The sequence below is a fragment of the Balaenoptera physalus genome (assembly GCF_965194825.1).
Source record: "Balaenoptera physalus genome assembly, chromosome: 3".
Lineage (NCBI taxonomy): Eukaryota > Metazoa > Chordata > Mammalia > Artiodactyla > Balaenopteridae > Balaenoptera > Balaenoptera physalus.
Genome location: NC_138890.1, coordinates 67,541,807 through 67,563,612, shown reverse-complemented (window position 1 = coordinate 67,563,612; position 21,806 = coordinate 67,541,807). Strand labels below are relative to the sequence as shown.

The window sequence follows — 21,806 nt, the reverse complement described above, 5'->3', positions numbered from 1 at the left end:
TTTGGGGTGGGCCTCTGTGCTGGGGTTTGATTCCCCACCATCCCACAAATCACCATTCTCAGGAAACCCAGTCCCCCTGAGGCTCTCCCCACGCTTATCTGTTACTGGTGGTGGTTGTTTGTGGAGATGGTCTGTTGGGTTTTGTTATTTTTAGCTCTGCCCCCCTGCTCTTCTGACAGTTTTCTCTCGCTAGGAAATCTTGTTCTCCTCATGGCTACAACTAATGTAACTTCCTCAAACTTCCCTGTCGCGTGATGATTAGCGTCTGAGATGTCACTGTTTATCTGCTTTGTCTTGAAGGGCGAGAGAACTCCTTCTGTTTAATGAGTTGTTAGAGAAAGTGTTCTCTTTTTTCCTCCCACCACCCTTCAACCAAATTTTGGCACGTCACTGTGGGAATAACAAAGTGTTGAGACACTGGCCCCAGTTTCACCCAGTATGGCTATGGGGAAGATTTTAGGTGAGAGAACAGATTAAGAATGATGGAATAAGGTCGCAGCCATACCCTTTTTGGGGAGGGATTCCCCATTTCTTTGATCTTTCCATATTTAAGCAAAAGGAAAGGGGATTTTTTTCCCATTATTGGGTCTGGCTCTCTCTCTCTCTCTCTCTCCCTCTCTCTCTCGCTCATTAATTAGTCCTGGTTTGGTTTCATGATGTCAAAATCAAATCTCCCAGCAGTGACTGGTTTTACTGAACTGCTTTATCTCTACTGGCTCACACACAATGAAAGTTTCTCTGATCATTTTTTAGAGCTCAGAGGTTAGACTAGCCCTCATGGTTGCCCTGTCCTGTGGACACACTGCCTAAGGAAGTTTCCTAGAAGGGCCTTCATCTTGCTGCAACTGTTAGGCAGCTGCAGAGGCTGACAGGTAGTACATCTTGACCTTGTTGGACCAGATGGCTCTTGTTAGACCACTCCAAACTACTGTCCTTTTATGACCTCTAAGACTGCTATGATTTACCAGTGCAAATTCTTGGCATGGGTGTGTATGGGGGAGAGAGAACACTTTTTTTTCTTACTTCCCTAGAATTTGAGAGACAGTGTGTTAGAGGTTAGATACTCTTCTGATTTCCTGACCCAGTCTGAGAGCAGGGCAATTTTCTGGAATGAGAATCATCAGCAGCTGCAGCATCGTGATCATTATCATCGTCATACCCTCTGTCCCTCTCTCCACAACCCCCCTGCTAACTGAATTTATCTTAAAAGATGTCTTGTCTTGAGTCTCTCAAGACACAAGACAAGATTATTCAAAGGTTATTTTCTGCCTCTTCAAATGAATGATTTTAGTAATCTGTGTTCTTTGGCTCGAGTTGTCACTTTGGCATAAGAGACCAGTACTTTTAAAATATGTTATAGTCAACTTTATTACTGTATGATTCTACCAGAGAGAGAGAGAGAAAGAACAAAAATAGAAGGGCCCTGACTGACTGTAAGGGATTAGTAGGGATTTTAGTTTGTGGGGCTTGGATCTTTGCCTCAGAACCAAATATCACAGCAAGGAACAGCTCTGATAGGTCAGCCTCTTGAGTTTCTAGCACAGAAGGTCCATCCCACAAGGAGCTGCCTTACTCTCGCCCTGAGAAGAGTTGTTCCTCTATTGCCCATGGGCTGGTTGGTAAGTGCTCCTAGCTGTGGGCACACTGTACCAGGGACAGGACTGCCCCAGACAGAAGGCAGCCCGGGGCCAGGACAAACATGCTGAGTGCTTGTCCTGAAAGTTTAACAACAGTTTTACCATTTTCCTATAAAAATAAAATAGCTTTCTTTTGAACATCTTGTCCTTGAAGGGGGACTTCCCGAAGCAATGCCCATCCATCCGGGTGGGCTGGGAAGATGTGGGGATTGCTTTGAGCTACTGTGACCTTTGTTGCCTACTTAATATGTAATATAGACTCTCCAGCAACACCCTTCCCCTGTTCAATTTGAATTAAATCTACCGAGAGGCTATAGTGTACAACCTTATTTGGCCCTCCACTAACTTGAAATGATCAGCTAGACTTAATTCTTTATGCACCAAGAAACCATGGCAATTCAAAAGTAGAGATCACAGCAACCCTGAGTGCAGTGGGCTGAAAATGGGAGCCACTGCAGGTGGTTTGGGGATTTTTTATGTCCCAAATGTCCTTTAAAAGGCTTGGCAGTAAGTGATCACAGGTACAAATGGACTATGTGTGTAGTGGGTGGGGAAGGAGCCCATAGGTGCAGCATGGGGAAAGCTTTGCAATATCTAGCTGACTAAACGTTAGGAACCTGAGGCTGGTGATGGCACTCAGAGCTTGTAGTAAGAAAGGTAGGATATTTCTAAGAACAACCTGGTTGGGGAAAGATACCTCTCAGAAGTAGAAGTGCCCATGCTGTATATAAAGGCTGTGGGGTAAGACCTCTAATTCTTCACTAATACAGTTGCCAGTAGCCACATGCAACGATTTAAATTAAAATTAATTAAAAGTAAATAAAATATAAAATTAGTTTCTTCAGTCACACTAGTCACGCCAGCTCAATAACCACGTGTGGTTAGCGGTTGCTGTATTGGACAGCGCAGATACAGAACACCAGGAAAAGTTCTCTTGGACGGCACAGCTCTAATTACTGAAACTGAGTGGCCTAACATCATCACAGTTGCTACAGGGACCAACCAAGGGATATATTCCCAAAAATGCAGACTGGGTTCATTTTTCAACCCATGTGCTTGTAGTAGGCTAGGGACGGAAGCTGGGGGTTGGCTATTCGATATGTTGTGTTTTGCTCTGAGATAATTCCTACTGAGGCTTTGGAGGGGCCTATTAATTATAGGAGGACTATATCTGCTACATATAATTTATTTTCTAGGATAACTTAATACTGACAAATAAGTAAGGAAAACAAGAGCTGGCAGAAGAATGGCTAAGCAATTCCGAGAAATAAAGATTAGGAAAGAATAGAAAAATTAAATAAAGTATAATAAAAATAAATAGAAATAGAAAAAATAGAAAAATTAGGAAAGAATAAAAGTCAACCATGTTTGAGCATCAGTTAAAAAATGTGGATAGATTGTGTAATAAAAAAATATGTTTCTAACTAACACAACATTGTTAATCAACTATACTCCAATATAAAAAAAATTTTTTTTATGTTTCTAGGCATTAAAAAAATAAGACCACATTGGCTGTGGTCTGGTTTGGGTACTCACTGAGCTTAGAATCTGTTGAAAGCCATGCGGCAGCCCACAGGAGGGTGTCAGTGCACTTACCTCCTCCTCTGACTGCAGGAAAAGCCCGAGAAACACAGATGCCCTCTTTTACCCAATAAACTTGTGAGCATCACCAGCTGGGGCACCAGGGATTCTCCTAGGGATAGACACACTGAAAAGATACTAGACTGTGTTTCTTTTATGAGCCACACCGCCTATGAAGTTATGGCTGGTGTTCTCCAGGTGCCCTGGCTTAAACATACCCAGTTAATGTTACCCCTTATAGTGTGGCTCTGGCTTCAAGTACAACTAATGATCTGTCTTATGATTTGATCATAACTTTGAAACTTGAAGGTGCTTTTATTTATTCCTACAAATAATGGAAATCTTATGAGGCCTCCCTCTTGATGTTCTTTAAAAAGACAAACTAGAATTTTACAAAATAAAAATTATTCGGGGGCAACTTACAGTTGATAGCATCAACCTTGCTGCTGTGAAAAATTATAAAACATTCAAATGAATTTTAGGTTTATTCCTGAATCTCCCCGGTGGCTGATATCCCAGAGAAGATTTAGAGAAGCTGAAGATATCATCCAAAAAGCTGCAAAAATGAACAATGTAGCTGCCCCAGTGGTGGTTTTTGATCCTGTGGAGGTAAGGATTTGCAAATGTTTCCTCCTGAGATCAGTTATGCATTCTTTTTTTTTCAAAGTCTTTTTTATTTTTTTAAATTTATTTATTTATTTATTTATGGCTGCGTTGGGTCTTCGTTGCTGCGCATGGGCTTTCTCTAGTTGCAGCGAGCGGGGGCTACTCTTCGTTGTAGTTCGTGGGCTTCTCATTGCGGTGGCTTCTCTTGTTGCAGAGCACGGGCTCTAGGCGCACGGGCTTCAGTAGTTGTGGCACGTGGGCTCAGTAGTTGTGGCTTGTGGGCTCTAGAGCGCAGGCTCAGTAGTTGTGGCGCATAGGCTTAGTTGCTCCGTGGCATGTGGGATCTTCCCGGACCAGGGCTTGAACCCATGTCCCCTGCATTGGCAGGCGATTCTTAACCACTGCACCACCAGGGAAGCCCCAGTTATGCATTCTTGATTATGGAATTTAATTTGATTCAATAGGTTTTGAGTGCCTATTATGTACCAGGCACTGTTCAAGGCCTTAGAGACACAATGATGATGAAGTTCTGAGCCCTCCTCAAAGTGCTGTGGACCAATTAAGTGCAATAATATATGTAAACTGCTTAGCATATAGCAAGTGTTGATTAAATATTAGTTCCCTTCCCTTTTGCAAGTTCATCTCCAACTTTTTATTGGTCTTGCTCCACACCATTGATGCAGCTACATACTGGTGATTTTTGAATGTCCAGATTAAGAGGGAAAAATGTGTTTGAGGGGTATTCCACCCATGGGCTCCCCACTGTACTCTGAATCTTACCAAAGTCTGCTGGGGAAGCTGTACATGTCTTTAGTCTTGCTATGTTTTGTCTAGAACCTTAAGGCCTGAGAGCACCGGCTGGAGGATTCACCCCTGCAGGCAGGAGGCCACGAGGAAAAGCAGATATTCAGTGGAAGCAGATTCGCTTCCTGACAGTCAGTGAGGACTCACAGTGTCCTTGGCCATGCCTCGTGCCAGCTCCTAGAGAAAACAAGAAAAATTAGACACATACGGAGCATAGAATGTAACCAAGAGTGTTAAGAGAATTAGATGGAAGGTAAGTGATGACGTGAAGGAGGAAGTCCCCAAGGAGTGGACACTGTGAGCCAGCAGAGAAAGAGAGTAGAGTGACTCAGGGCTGAAGAGGCAGGTCCAAACCAGGGAGGACACTTAGATGGATGGAGAGGATGGGACAATGGCACTCCTGGCCAGAGGGTCAGGAACTGCTCAGGACACCTCAAGAAGACTATATGCTTCTTAGTCTTTATGCTTGCTCCACGCTCACATCTGGGCTCCTGGCCACCCCAGGACTTTGGAGGGTGGCGAGCACGCCAGTGCTCCACCCTGAGGGCTTCCTCCATTCCTGGCCTTTGCGACCTCTGACAGAAACAGATACCCTGGTGATGGCTGGAGGATTAATTACAGTGGCCATGAGCCCAAGCTCTCAGAGGGCTGCCAGGACAAATATGTCTTAATCCTTTGCTCTTCAGACCAAGAATTCCATTCCCAGCCTTGGTCAATATAACTGGATGCCTGATCCACAGGTCCTGTCTGTGCCTGGTACCACTCCCAGAAACTTCCAGGAGGACTGCTAGTTCCCAGTAGTTTATGCAGGGGCTTTCTTTGTTGGGATAACAGGGTTATACTGCCAGGGGCATGTTCTAGAGTCGTACACTCCACGTAGTGCAGAAGCAAAAAGGTAACATGGCTGTGAGCTGAATGAGGAGGTGTCTGTTTTCAGAAAGAAGGATGCTAATATTTGGGAAGCACCTGCTACAAGGGCAGATCTGGCACTCTTCCTTCCTTTGTAGTAAAAACTCCTTCCTCAGCCTCTTACTGAACACACATCATAGGGCCACAGAGTCATTGTACTTTATCCTGAGGAGATAAAAGGCTCCACCTCAGAGCCTTGTAACTTTTTAGTTTCAATTCTTTTTTTAAAACTGAAGCATAGTTGATTTACAATATTGTGTTAGTTTCAGGTGTACAGGAAAGTGATTCAGTTATATATATATACATATATATTTTTTTCAGATTATTTTCCACTATAGGTTATTAAAAGTTATTGACTATAGTTCCCTATGCTATATAGTAAATCCTTGTTGCTTACCTATTTTATGTATAGTAGTTTGTATCTGTTAATCCCATACTCCTAATTTATCCCTCCCATCCTCCTTCCTTTTGCCGTTGGTAATCATAAGTTTGCTTTCTATGTCTGTGAGTCTATTTCTGTTTTGTACGTAGATTCATTTGTATTATTTTTTTGATTCCACATATAAGTTATATCATATAATATTTGTCTTTCTCTGTTTGACTTATTTCACTAAGTGTAATATTCTCTAGATCCATCCATGTTGCTGCATATGGCAATATTTCATTCTTTCTTATGACTAATATTCCATTGTACATATATACCATATCATCTTGAGCCAGTCATCTGTTGATGGGCACTTGAGTTGTTTCCGTGTCTTGGCTATTGTAAATAGTGCATTGATAGTTTCAGTTCTAATAAGCTTGATTATCTAGATTCCTAACACATGGCAAGTTAACTTCAGTAAATTAAAAGTAGAGGAAGGAAGCCCATCAACAGTGGTATGAAATTGTCACCAACCACTGACAGCTTACACCTTTTCCTCAATGGTGCAGTAATTATAGTAATAGTTAAAATGTATGGGGCATCTACCATGCTTCAAGTACTATGCTAAGATTTATATATATGATCTCATTTAATCTTCTCAACTCTTGATTATTATACCCATTTTACAGAGAGTTAAACTGAGGCTCATAGAGGATAAATAGTAACTTGCCCAAGGTCCCCTAGTTAACTCATGTGTGTTCTGACACTGAGACAACAGGAAAAGTATTAAAAGCAGATATGGACCTCAAGGCAGTTTGGGGCTATATGGCGCTACCCACTCAACAGGCCCTAAGGCTCAGTGTGATTAAGGTCACCCATAATGATGCCCACGAGTCAAGGCAAGGCTATGTTAGCAGTCAGGCTTTATATAAAGAGACAGTGAAGCCAATGTTATATATTTTAAATTTATTTATTTATTTTATTTTATGGCTGTGTCGGGTCTTCGTTTTCTATGCAAGGGCTTTCTCTAGTTGCGGCGAGCGGAGGCCACTCTTCGTCGCAGTGCGCGGGCCTCTCACTGTCGTGGCCTCTCTTGTGGCACAGCACAAGCTCCAGATGCGCAGGCTCAGTAGCTGTGGCTCACGGGCCTAGTTGCTCCGCAGCATGTGGGATCTTCCCAGACCAGGGCTCGAACTCATGTCCCCTGCACTGGCAGGCAGACTCTCAACCACTGCGCCACCAGGGAAGCCCCTAATGTTATATATTTTAAAGGCTTTTGTCTAAAATGGGCCACAAACATTTTTAAATGTTATAATAAGCATCATATATTTAGATGCCCTTATTCCCTGCAAATTCCAGACTTCTGAGCATGTTCAAAGTGACGTGAGACTTACATGCATAAGAATATACTGTCACAGCCAAAGATACTTCCTCACCACCTCTTAATCTCATGGTTGTGTGCATTACTTTAACAACAGGAGCTAACCCCCCTGAAGCAGCAGAAAGTTTTCATTCTGGACCTGTTCAAGACTCGGAATATTGGCATAATAACAATTATGTCCTTGCTGCTATGGTAAGTAATAAGAGATCTGGAAATGCGACATACAGAATGTAAATATACAACTGATTTTCTTTAATTCAAGGGACAAGGTCAAGGCCTGGGTCTTCCTGAGGCAAAATTAAAATTTAAGAATTCTAAGTTATTTGGAAAGGCTTCAATTTAATTCATGGAACTGGATACTGAAAAAAAATGTCACGGGGAACAATATTTAGCTCTGCAATACTGTGACCCACAGGGAAATGGTTCCCTGCTCCTCCTAGAGTTACTGGGATTAAAACTAATGATGTCCCTGATGCCTGAAGCTGAGACGCTAATTCAGCTCCTGCTTCCAGAAGCTATACGGACAATTAATCAGTGAAGTTAGAATACCCTGAATCCTCACTGCCTGCACTGGAGTTTTGACAAGCTTTTTATACTTGCTCATAGCAATCTACCGAGTGATTTTAAGGTCTAGAAATAATGAACTGACTTTGTAGGCAAGATTTAATAATGTATCTGCCAAGAAATTAGGAAGAAGACAAAAAGAACATGCCTACCCCATGATGGCAGCACAAAAAATGATGGTAATCAGAACAGGTAGAAGATGGTGGTGTGGAAAGACGCGGAGTTCGCGTCTCCTCACAACTAGGGCGTCTGCCGGATGCTGGTGGGGGACCCCAATGCCCAAGGAGCTGGGAAGAACCCCCAAGCGAACCGGTAGGACATGGGAGGACTGAGGTGGGGGGGGGAGAAGTGGAGGCCGGACAGGACTGGCGCCCCTGAGGGGTGGCTCAGAGTTGGGGAGGGGTTCCCACGCCTGGAGGGACCCTCGGGGGCTTGGATCAGGGGGGAGCACACCCAGCGTTTCCCCTGCCGAATCGGCCGGGGAAGTCTGCCCGGCTCTCGGGCCAGGTCCTACACTCTCAGAGGTCCCCTCCAGGCCGGGTTGGTTCCGGGGGTGTAGGAGGGAGGCTGGAAGAGAACAGGAGAGGCAGGTGGGAGGGGCCCTCCAGGATGGGAGGAGCAAGAGAGGAGCAGAGGGTATTTGCCCCACCCACTCAAGCCCAGGAAGCCTGCTGGTGGGTTCCCCCACCCTCTGAGACCAGAGGCAATGGGCACGCCTGAGCCCCTTCTGCTCTGTTGAGCCTAAGCCCCACCCCCACTGCCCCCCAGGGCCTTTTCCAGCCCTGTGGGTCCTAAGCATAGGCCCTGCCCACTGCCCAAACCTTGTTCCTGCTTAGGCCCCGCCCTCCACAGCCAAGGCCTTTTCCACCTTTTTTTTTTCTCCATCTCTTTTTTAATATCATGGTTCTGTTTTACCTTCCAGTTGTTGTTTCATCTATATTTTTATTTTTATATTTTTTCTAACATATCTGTCAGTTTCCTAGTCTAATTTTATTTTCTACTTTGTTATTGTTCTCCTTTTTTTTTTTTTTTTTGGCCACCCCACGCAGCTTGTGGGATCTTGGTTCACGACTCAGGGGTCAGGCCGAAGCTCCTGTGGTGGGAGCTCCAAGTCCGAACCACTGGACAAACAGAGAACTTTTTTTTTCACTTTTTTCCCTACTAAAGTGAGTTTTACTAAATCAATTGGCATTTACTATAAGTGGATCCCACAGTATTACCTATATTTCTTCTTCTCCTCCTCTTCCTCCCCCTCCCCTTCGCCTTCGTCTCCTCCTTCTTATTCTTTGGAGGGAAGAATGAAATATGGATTTTATGTTCACTGATGTGACTGACATTCTTTCTTCAAATAATAGCTCTGAAGGAATGAGAATATACAAACTCTCCTATTGAAACTTGAAATTAACTAGATTAGGATAGGTATTCTTGAATATTGGTATATCTAGACTAGTGCTGTCCAATAGAACTTTCTGCAATGATGAAAATGTTTTATATCTTTTTTGTCCCTTATGGTAGCCACTAGCTGCATGTGGCCACTAAACAATTGAAGTGTGGCTAGTGACAAACTGAGGGACGAAATTTTAAATTTTATTTAATTTTAATTTATTTACTTTTTTTTTGGCCACGCTGGGTCTTAGTTGCAGCACGTGGGATCTTTGTTGGGATCTTTGTGGGATCTTTTGTTGCCGTGTGCGGGATCTTTAGTTGCGGCATGTGGGCTCTTAGTTGCGGCATGAGGGCTCTTAGTTGCAGCATTCGGGATCTAGTTCCCTGACCAGGGATCGAACTTGGGCCCCCTGCATTGAGAGCACACGGTCTTAACCACTGGGGCACCAGGGAAGTCCCTAATTTATTTACTTTTAAATAGCCATATGTGGCTATTTGTAAGACAGCAACATCTAGACAATTTCCTGACCATCATGAAATTGTAAAGAGACTCAAGCCATCCTTTTGTCATTTTTGTCTTTTTTCTTTTGTCTTTCAGGATGCTAACCTCAGTAGGTTACTTTGCTCTGTCTCTCAACACTCCTAATTTACATGGAGATGCCTACCTGAACTGTTTCTTCTCTGCCTTGATTGAAGTTCCAGCTTACATTACAGCCTGGCTGCTACTTCGAACCCTACCCAGGCGTTATGTCATAGCTGGAGTACTGTTCTTGGGAGGAGGTGTGCTTCTCTTAATTCAGTTGGTACCTGCAGGTAAGAAGTTATCCAATATTAACAGCTTACCAGAAAAGATCCACACCTTGACCGGGCTAATTATTAGTCCCTGTTCCCTATTTATGTAGCCTTTACATCATAAGTCATTCTTAAGTCAGTTATACAAGTGATAACTAACTCTGTGATTTCCCATGTTCAAAATTACTCCCTTCAAATAGAAGAGTTAACCTTAGAGAATCAGAAATCACCACCTGAAAAGGAAGAGTAATGCTCCCAGTCATCCCCTTCACAGAAACATTCACCTAAACCCTCAAACCTCTTTCTCTGAGTCATAATCCCGATTCCCAATTTCTTAGTACTTTGTTGGTATTTTCAAACCTTCTCTCTGATGTGTATATTCAAGTGTTAGAGTTGGTAGTACATGCCAGTTCCAGTATAAATTCAGTGATTTTTATGGTCTGTAATCTTTAGGTAGTTAGAGAGCACATGAAAAGATATATGCTTCTCTTTTCCCCTTATGTCTAACTTTCTCATGTTGTTAAAATGTTAAGTCAACAGATTTTTGATATATAGTACTATGCATAGAAATATATATATCTTTATAATAATAAACAGGATAAAAATCATTGGTCCTTCTCTTCAAAGATTAAACTTAACTGTATTAACATGCTAACAACTGACTATGAAACTGTTGTAATAAATAAAGGTGGACAAGGTCACAGAATGCATAAATGATCTAGAATACCAGAAGAGCGAAGCTCAAAGCAACCGTTCACGCTCCATCTTTGTCCATGTCCAATTAGTAAGGCTTTGAAGAGACTGTATAATTTGGGGAATATCTTTATATTATAAAACATTCCTATACAAGCAAAAAGGACAATACAAGCAACTGTTTAAGAAAGTATCACTTCTAAAACACCTCTGTTTACACTGGGTCTCTTTTCCAGATTACAACTTCTTGTCCATTGGTCTGGCCATGTTAGGAAAATTCGGGATCACCTCTGCCTTCTCCATGCTGTACGTCTTCACTGCAGAGCTCTACCCAACCCTGGTCAGGAACATGGCTGTGGGGGTCACATCCATGGCCTCCAGAGTGGGTAGCATCATTGCTCCCTACTTTGTTTACCTTGGTGAGATGCTTCTTATCAGTCTATTCATTTTTTAAATATAAAAGTAATAGGTTTTCATTATGAAAAATGCAAACAGCATAGAAAGTACTGGAAAAAGTACAAGTTCACCTCTACTCTCTTAGTTCCCCAAATCACAGCCCTCAGAGGAACTACTATTAACAGTTTGGTGAGTAGCCCTTCAGACATTTCATTTTGCACAACATATATATATATATATTTTTTAAACACACAAAATGATATCATAAATATTGTTTCACAACTTTTTTTAAACTTAACATTGTATCAGAATATTTTGCCATATCCGTATATATAGCTCTTTTAGTTAGTACATAGACTTCCAATGTATGTATGCACATAATTTATTTAACCAGGTTCATGGATGAACATTTAGGCCATTTCCAAGTTTTTGTTACTATACGTAACACTGCAGTGAACATTCCTCTACGCCTCCCACAGCCTTTGTATATTTGGATCAATGGATTGCTGGAGCAATTTAAAAATTTCATAGATATCGCCAAACTGACCTCTAAATACTATACCAGTTTACAATCCAACTATCAGTATATGAGAGTGCCTGTTTCTCCATATCCTTACCAACAATGGGGATCATCCAATTTTTTAATCACTGATAGTCTGTTATGTGAAAAACGGATATCATTGTTGCTTTCATTTCCTTTTCTTCAATTATGAATGAGGTTGAGCATTTTTTCATATATTTATTGAAATTCTATTTATTTTTAAGAGATCTGTTCATGTCTTTTCCCATCTTTCTAATGGTTCATATCAACTTTAGATATTTGATTTTGGGAGCTCTTTGTAATTGAAAAATTAGCCCTTTGTATATATTTTATAAATATTCTTCCTAGTTTATTATTTCCATTTTGACTTAATGACTTTATTTGCATTGCTGGCAATTTTAGCTTTTATATGATCGAATTTATCAATCTGGAAAAACACCACAGAGGGGCTTTAGTGGGATGTTCAGTGGATCTAGGATCTGGCACTCCAAGCCTAAACCTCATCAAGAACTCTACTGGTGAGAGATGTAGACACAGCTCCTTATTCTTCCTAGTCATGTATTGGTTACCTACTGGTTCAAACACACACACATACACATCCCCAAAGACATATGTGAATTCTCAGAAAAGGTATACTCTAAATCCTTACAGAGAAAGAGAGATATTTTCCACACAGCTGCCCTGAACACCTGAGAAAGTACATTATTATATAGAATGGTGTCGTTTCCCCTTTGTTCTTCCCTATACTTTCAAACCATGCTCATATGGTCTAATGGTGGACCATTGGTACATAAGAAATGGAGGAGTCTGAGAAAGAACTTTGTATTCCACAGAGTGGCTCCTGTTGGTGACACAGAGGCCTCAGAGAAGCTTCAAGATTGATATTTTTTTGTCAAATAAAATTCTTGGGTGTGTTATCCCTCTGTAATCTCTGTATGCAGAAGGGAAGCAAGATGAGGATCTATTATTCCCCTGTCTGAGTAACACCACATAAAGAAGAGGTGGAGTGGTTCTTCCAATTACGTGTAAAACCAAGACATATAAATGCTGCAAAAAGAAACCACAGTGCCTGACATTTATTGATTTAAATTGGATTGAATATATTACTTAGGTTCTTTTAAGAGTCTCACAGCTCTGTGGACCAAGCTTTCCACAGCAGCCTACTGGTTTGGGCAAAAGCAAAGGTCATATCAGTCATAACAGCCAGTAGCTGTCCCTGCAACATCCTGGTCAGCCTCTTTCCCCTTGGTGTCCTCCCACCCCCCCATCTCCAATGACCTCTACCTTAAGAGGAGAACTTTGGTAGGCAAAAATTTCTATCAAAGGAACATTTATCACACATGATTAAGTAGTAGCTTAGAGAATGCCAGTTGACATGATAGACCTTATGATAATGCAAAATTGAGTAGGTGAATGATTATGGAAATTCGGAGGCAATGACATCTGCCAAACAGAAACTGTGGTATTTTGCACACTTTTTTCTTCTGTAAATATTCAGGTTTAAAACTGCTCTCAAATACTGTTCGCCACCTTTACAAAATGATTCTCAAGAGCATCTGGAGAAACCCTGTATCTAATTGATGTTCTTATGTCCTGTGCCTTACAGGTGCTTACAACAGAGTTCTGCCCTACATCCTCATGGGCAGCCTGACCGTCCTGATTGGAATCATCACTCTTTTCTTCCCTGAAAGTTTTGGAATGACTCTACCAGAGACCTTAGAGCAGATGCAGAAAGTGAAAGGGTAAGTGGAACTTTAAAAAATGATATCAAAATTCCTCAGAAAGAATAAATAGGAAAATTCTGAAAAGAAAGTATAATAAGTGGAAAGTAGCTCTATCAGATAATAAAGCATATTATTAAGCAATGGTAATTAAAACAGTATGATGGTGGTAGAAGAAAAGAAATCACTGGAATGGAATAGAGTTCATAATTAAACTGAAGAAAATATGAGAATTCAGTGTGTGATAACAAGTAGCAATTCAAAATCAGTGGGGAAAATTTAGATTATTCAGTAAAAGGTGTTAGAACATTCAACTAGCCATTTTGGCTAAATAAAAAGCTTAAATCCTACTTCAAAATGCATCAGGATAAATTCCAGAAAGACTAAAAATTGAGACCTAAAAATATAAAGTGATAAATGTACCAGAAGAAAACATAAATATTTTTATAACCTTAGAGAAGGCCTTTCTGAGCATATTATGAAAAGCAAAGAGCCATAAAGGAGAAGATTGATATATCTGATTATGTAATTTTAGAAATTGTTGGTACAGCAAAAACGAAACCATAAATTAGAACAAAGGTCAACAAACCAGGGGGAAAATATTTGCAACACACAATATAGACATAGAGTTAATAAATTTAAGATGCAAGAAACTCTTAGAGATCAATGGGAAAAAGACAAACAACTCAGAAAGAAAACTGGCAAAGGTCATGAACAAACAGTTTATAGAGAAGGAAATTTCAGTGGAAAATATATACATAAAAAAGAAATACTTGTCCACATTAATTAAAGCATAAAAAATGTCAGTGTCATTTTTTGGCCTATGAGATTGTGCAAGGGTTTTCCTCCTGATATCAACCAATTCTGACACCAAACAGGTGTCCTATAATTTCATCCAGTTATGACTCTAATTACCCAGGGCTAGCATCAGACTCTACAGGTTAAAGGCTCACTCCCACAAGACAGCCTTCTCTTCAGATGCCAGCCACAAGTAATGGTTCCCCAAGGTTATCCACATTTCTGGCTATTGGGGAGGGGGAAATTTACCCTTTTACCCCTTTAAGGTCTTGTGGCTAAACTAATCATAAAATTGACACCAGTCAACAGGAGAAAAATAAACAAATTTTAATTCATTACACAGAGATCTCTCAGAAATAGGACCTAAGAACTGGCCAAAGCAGGCAGCTTTTACACTTTTTAGACAAAGAAACAATAAATTTGAGAGGAATTGACAGGACAAAGAAACTTAGGTTTGAGTGCTTAATTAGTAAGGAATTTAAGCAAAGTTTGGGCTTGTGTAGTAAATTAGTAAAGAAGTAACAAGGTTTGTTTATAGAGATTTCTTGGCCCAGCCTTGGAATTCCCTGTCTTTGGTAATAAGGGTGTCCTTCTACCTCCATATGCAGGGATTGCACCTTTCACATGAGGGATTTATTCCCTGCTTTCAGGGGCACAGAGGAGGCCAGAGTTTCCTTTTGCATCAGCTGCTTCACAAGCAACTTCAATTCAAAATAATCAATATGCCATTGTGGCAAATTTTGGGGCAGCCTGCCCTGAGCTCCAACATGTCCAGCTTGGCTACAAAGTCAGGTATTTCCACAACCCTCCTCTTCACATTCAGGAATTTGCTAGAATGACTCACAGAACTCAGGAAAACATTTTACTTACGATTACTGGTTTGTTATAAACAACACAAATGAACAGCCAGGGGAAGATGTACACAGGGTGAGGTCCAGAAGGGTCCAGAGCACAGGAGTCTCCGTTCCTGTGGAGTTGGGGAGCATCGCCATCCCGGCCCATGGATGTGTTGGCCAATTCAGAAGCTCTCTGAACCCCGGTATTTAGGGGATTTTATGGAAGTTTCATCACATAGGCATGATCAATATTGATTTGACCTCAGCCCCTCTCCCCTCCCTGGAGGCTGGAGGATAGGCTTCTAGTCAAGGCTTGGTCCTTCTAGCAACCAGCCTCCATCGTGAAGCTATCTAGGGACCCACCGAGTCACCTCATTAGAATAAGAGGCAAGACACTATTACCCTTGTCACTCAGAAAATTACAAGGGATTTAGAAGCTCTATGTCAGGAACCAGGGACAAAAATCAAACATCCTTCTATGACATCATAGATTGGCAAATATTTAAAAGACTATTGGTATGGTAGGAGAAGTTTAGATTCTAGAGTGAAACTGCCTGGCCTCAAATCCCAAATCTACTGCATAAACTTGGGAAATTTGCTTACTTTTCACTAAACCTTAGTATTCCCATCTGTTATATGGAAATAGTTCATATGGCTTTTGTGATGTTATATAAGATAAAGTGTTTTTAGTGTGTAACCATAATAAAAGTCTATATGTGAGTGGATTCTGATCCCAAACTGAACATGTATAGCGAAAGATGCCCATTTTTTATAAGTTGTTTCTTCTAATGATAAAACTACTTCAATATCAACTTTAACTTACCAAGAACTTCATGCTTACCACTCTATTCTTTCCTCAAGAAAACTATAAAATCAGAGAATACTAGCTCTAGACTCATGAGGTTCTTATTAGAGTTAAAATAATTACCTGTTCATTGACTGGAGAAATGTTTTTCAGCGTCAGTTTGGCATTTTGAGGAGGGGAGTCTTAAATATTTAATTTTCTTTAGCACTTATCTTATTTTCAGGTTCAGATATAGGAAAAAAACAAAAGAGTCAATGGAGAAAGAAGAAAATCCCAAAGTTCTAATAACTTCATTCTGATAAAATTCCCACCCTATTTGGTGAACTGAAAAACAGATCCGTAAGACTATGAAGACACTAAAGCCTTTCCTGATGAAATGGACTGACTATGAAGATTAACACTAAAATGGACCTTGCTATTAAGAAATGCTTGTCATATGGCAAACTCTGGACCATGCTTACAGATAAGCTCCTTATTTTAAAAAACAAACCATTTCCAGAAAGTCCTCCGTACTAATTAATTCGATGAAATGGGTTTGTAGGATTTTTACAAAACGTGTTGGTCAAGGACTGGTAAATCCATATAAAGATTAACACGCATTTCCAAATACAAATACTACCCAAATTTTTTTAAAAGTCATTGAATTAACACAACTATCAGGCTTGGGTGTGTGTGTGTGAGTGAGTAAACCAGCACGTTCAAAATTACAGTAGTTTTTGAAGTGAACTCATACACTGCTGTAGCCAAATGATTATAAGGAGTATTCCTGTCCAGGAAATTTTATATACTCCTTTGAGAGGAATTGATGGCAGATATTAATAGCATTTTACAAGTGAAATGCAGCAAGAGATCAGGTAGCCTGGCTCAGATGGCCTGTCAGCCTTTAAGAAGGGAACCAAGGCAGATCCTAGCTACAATTTCAGCAGCTATGGCTCACAGCCTACTGAATGGTCCACATTTGTTGTGCTCTCTGTGAACACTTGACTAAGCTTTCTGTTCACTAAGACTGGCTTAAGAGACCTTTTTTTGGTAAATAGAGAATCAGGAAAACTGCAAACTAGTTAGATTGGTAGAGGTGGTTTGTGTGCCCCATAGCCAAGAGGGGTCAGCACCCAGGAAGAAGGCTGTCCAAGCCAAGAATCTGGAGAGCATTTTAAAACAGTTCTTTCCCTTAATACATCCCTTCCTAAATCTGGTATGCAGTTGTATCCTCTTCAACCAGGGGTGCATCTGGTTCCAGGAATGAGCAAGGTAAAAGGTAAAAGCCACTAATGGGATAATGTATTAGCATAAACTCAGAAGATGAGTGTCAGCTCTGTGTCTCACCACATTTTAGGCATGCTGACATGATAACATAGCAAGAAGTTCGTCCTGGAGACCTGGGCAGCATGCTTTTGCCAAGGGCGGCTCCTCTTGGAGCAGCACGTGACAAGCTACTGACCCTTTAACATATCAGTGCAATGGTGCACCTGTAGAATAGGCAGCCACTAGTTTTTAATATGCTGCTTGGTGGCATCATCTCCTAAAATTAATTATCCCCAAATGTAAATATTCACTATCTAAATATTTTTCAGAGGAACCTTTGATGTAACATCTTGGTAAACAATCCTTATTTCTTTAAGATCTTTATCTGGAACTTTTCTGATTAACTCAGAATTGTTCTTTATATTGCCATATTTCTAACATATATTTTATATCCTACTGACACATTGATCCCACCTTTTGATTGTTACTTTAAAATCCAGTAGAATATCTTAGAATAGTTTATGCTTTGTCACTGGGGACTCAGGTGCACAGCTTCATCCACCCAGCACCTTTACTTCCCCATTGATGCAGCCTCTAGATCACCGTTCCATCTACCCTGCCAGACAGTAGCTGCCTGTCCTGCAAAGAGCAGGCCCTACTGCCTTTCAGGAAGCGCTCCTTGAACTTCCTTCCCACCAGCAGTGACTGTTCACTCCTCTGTGCTCTTCTGGTACTTGTTACCTTCACTCAGTTGGGCTCTTGTCTAGTTGTCCCCACTGACACACAACATGTCTGTAAGCCTCTGGGAGGCCAGGGACCTCACTTTGCTTATCTTTTTATTCCTTGCAGTGCTGCTTACTGTAGTGCTTTCTTGCATGTAACAGGCATTTGAGGATATTCATTTTAATTAAAACATTTTGTAACACTAGCGTGGTGAAAACGTTATGTTTGAAACATAGACACTTGAATTTTTAAACACCGAAGTATAAAATGCTCTTAAAGCTTTTTCTAAATATAAAAAGTAAGGATGTGGACTTCCCTGGTGGCGCAGTGGTTAAGAACCCACCTGCCAAAGCAGGGGACACGGGTTCGATCCCTGGTCCAGGAAGATACCACATGCCACGGAGCAACTAAGCCCATGTGCCACAACTACGGACGGAGCCTGCGCTCTAGAGGCCATGAGCCACAACTACTGAAGCCCACGTGCCACAGCTACTGAAGCCCGCGTGCCTAGAGCCTGTGCTCTGCAACAAGAGAAGCCACCACAATGAGAAGCCTGCACACCGCAACGAAGAGTAGCCCCAGCTTGCCACAACTAGAGAAAAGCCCGCGTGCAACAACGAAGACCCAACGCAGCCAAAAATTTAAAAATAAATAAATTTTTTTTTTTTAAAGTAATACTACAACAGTAATCAAGACAGTGTGGTACTGGCATAAAGTCAGATATATGAACTAATGGAGCAGAATAGAGAGCCCAGAAATAAACCCTTGCATATATGGCCAAGTGATTTTCAACAAGCATTCCAAGACTACACAATGGAGAAAGGACAGTCTCTTCAACAAATTTTTTTTTAAAAACTGGATATTCATGTGCAAAAGAATGAAATTGGGCCCATACCTTATACCATATACAAAAATTAACTCAAAACAGACCTAAGCGTAAGACCTAAAACTATAAAACTCTGAGAAGAAAAGCTTCCAGACATTGAATTTGGCAATAATTTCTTGGCTATGACACCAAAGCACTGGTGACAAAAGCGAAAACAGACAAATAGGACTACATCAAACTTAAAAACTTTTGAGTGTCAAAGGAAACACCAAAACAAAAAGCAACCTATGGAATGAGAGAAAATATTTGCAAATCATGTATGTGATAAAGGGTTAATATCCAGAATACAAAAAGAACTTCTACAACTCAACAACAAAAACCAAATAACCTGATTTTAAAATGGGCAAAGGAATTGAATAGGCAATTCTCCAAAGAAGATATAAAAATGGCCAGCATGCATATGTGAGGCTCATCATCACTAATCATTAAAGAAATGCAAATCAAAACCACAATGAGGTACCATCTCATGCCCATTAGGGTGGCTGCTATCAAAAGAACAGAAAACACATATTGGTAAGGATGTGGAGAAATTGGAATCCTTGTGCACCTTTCGTGAAAATGTAAGATGGTACAGCCATTATGGAAAACAGTACAGAGGTTCCTCAAAAAATTAAAAAATAGAATTATCATATGATCCATCAATCCCACTTCTGGGTATATATCCAAAATAATTCAAAGCAGGATTTCAAAGAGCTATTTGCACACCCACATTCATTACAGCATTATTCACAATAGCAAAGAGCTGGAAGTAGCCCAAATGTCCATCTACAGATGAGTGGACAAATAAAGTGTGGTTTATACATACAATGGAATGTTATGAAGCCTTAAAAAAGGAGGAACCTCAAGGACATTATGCTAAGTGAAATAAGCCAGTCACAAAAGGACAAATTTTTATGATTCCACTAATAGGAAGTATCTAAAACAGTCAAAATCATAGAAACAGAAATTAGAAGATGGTTACCAAGGGTGGGGGGAGAGGGGAAAAGGGAGGAGGAGTTAGTGCTTAGTGCATTTTGGTTTTGCAAGATGAAAAAGTTCTAGAGATCTGTACACAACAATGTAAATATATTTAATACTATGGGACTGTACATTTAAAAATTGGTAAGATGGGGACTTCCCTGGTGGTGTAGTGGTTAAGACTCTGAACTCCCAACGCAGGGGGCCTGGGTTCCATCCCTGGTCAGGCAACTAGATCCCACATGCATGCTGCAACTAAGAGTTCGTATGCCACAACTAAGGAACAGGCAACCTGCAACTAAGGAGGCTGTGAGCTGCAACTAAGGAGCCCGCCTGCCATAACTAAGACCCAGTGCAACCAAATAAATTTTTAAAAAATTGGTAAGATGGTAAAATTTAATTTTTTTATCACAATTTTAAAAGCTAGTATGGAAATAGTTAAATAAATAATGGTGTGTTTTTATGAAAGAATATTATTCAGCCTTTAAAAACAGTGTTTAAGAATTATTTTTAATAACACAATACTTGTGATATAATGCAAGTATTTTAAAAAGTATACAATAGTATTGACCAAATAATGAATGCATGCATGAATAAACTATGTTTAAAAGGCATGAAAAAAAAAAACTAGAAGGAAATATCTCAAGGTATTAATAGTAGGTATGTTTGGATGGGGGATTATAGATGACTTCTATTTTAGTTTCTTTTCTGTAGTTTTCCATACTTTATAATTGTTTCACAAATAACATATATTATTTTTATAATCATATAGAAGTTAAAATATTAAATATTTTTATTTTTTATTTTTATTTTATTGAGTGTCAACTCAATAAAAGTTTTTCTTTTTAAACTTCTATGTGATTATAAAGTGCAAAGTCCTGGGAAGCAAAGATGAAGAACATGAAGAATGTAAAATCGGAGCTCTCCATGGGCTCAGTCTAGCCAGGTTATAAACTCCTTCCTTTGTGGCCTCAGCAACTAGCTCAGTGCCCCGACCTGGAGCTGAGCTCTGTGGAGCTGAAAGCCAGGTCAAAGTTATTTTCTCCCATCCAGACCTGGGCATTTTTCTCTCTCCTCTCACTCTGCTTGAACAGCAGTTACCTCTACCCTTATTTAGACCAAGTCAAACTTGCTCTGCTGAGGTGAATTACCTTACCACGAGGTTATATTTAACAGACTGCTGAATGGGTCGTAAAAAATTATGAGGATTTGAACTGTCATCAGCCAGTGCCTCTGCGTTGGCACAGAAACATCTGAAACCTGATTTTGAGAACCTGGAAACCATCTCTCCAACACTGCAAATTTAATCCCTTCTGTCAAATACTTTCATTCTGACTCCCCTCTGTGCTCCCTGTCCCTGCATAGCCCACTGTCTCACCCTCCCACTGTTTACTTCCCTGCTACTGTGTCCTCTGAAACCCCCACTCCATTGCGAACCGACAGCTTTCCTCCATCAAGAATATCCCTGGTTGCTCTCTCCATGTCCTCGCCTTGACAGAGATCCAGCTTCCCCCGAGCACTCCACTTCCTCGTGGTCCTGTCTCTCAAAGGGAGGCTCTTTCTTTTCCACTTCCTATGAACTTCAGAGCCAGGTAAGGTCTCAGGATTTTCTTTGTTCCCCACCATAACTCCTTCACTTTCCCACATATAAAATGTCTCCTTTGAGGTTTATGCTGTGCCCTTCTGGTTGCTGTTACCAACAATCTGCCAGTTGTTTATCCACATTCTGTGAGTTCTCTGGAACCTGACCTGAGGTATTGATGACTTTTGTGCTCAGGGTGATGAGTAATCCTACACCACATCCTCATAGTACTTGACCTTTACCAGTTCTATAATCCCTCCCTGTCAAGGACACACCCTGGGCCCCCATCATCAGTCACAACAACTCCACTTCATTCCAGAACCTTTTATTTTCCTCACAACCCTTTAGCTGTGACCTTGACATCCTTTCCTTTCCCTTCCAGTTTATACCTCACGATCCCCTGGATTCACTCACACCACTACCCTAGTCCTTTTGTTTACTAATCTTGCAAAATCTAAGCCCAAGATAAGTCAAACCATTTTACTTTTCACTCTCAATCTGCTCCTGAATTAAGATAGAAGGGAAGGAGGATCATTGATGGATTGGAGGAACATGTGGGTTGGGAGAGTGACAAGTGGGGTGAAAGTCCAGCTGTGACT

General features: G+C 40.8%; 1 protein-coding gene across 8 annotated transcripts in view; it reads left to right on the top strand.

The window, feature by feature from the left end:
• Window positions 1-21,806, top strand: part of SLC22A4 (solute carrier family 22 member 4) — a 58,090-nt gene that overhangs the window by 24,845 nt on the left and 11,439 nt on the right. For 3 of the 8 annotated variants that reach the window (XM_082455353.1, XM_082455351.1, XM_082455358.1), the window contains 6 exons: window positions 3,701-3,827; window positions 7,380-7,474; window positions 9,831-10,045; window positions 10,954-11,136; window positions 13,261-13,396; window positions 16,020-17,987. In XM_082455353.1, coding sequence (XP_082311479.1) covers window positions 3,701-3,827; window positions 7,380-7,474; window positions 9,831-10,045; window positions 10,954-11,136; window positions 13,261-13,396; window positions 16,020-16,113 — 850 coding nt within the window. In that variant the 3' untranslated portion in view covers window positions 16,114-17,987. The other 5 variants (XM_082455355.1, XM_082455354.1, XM_082455352.1 and 2 more) reach the window with 4 other exon arrangements.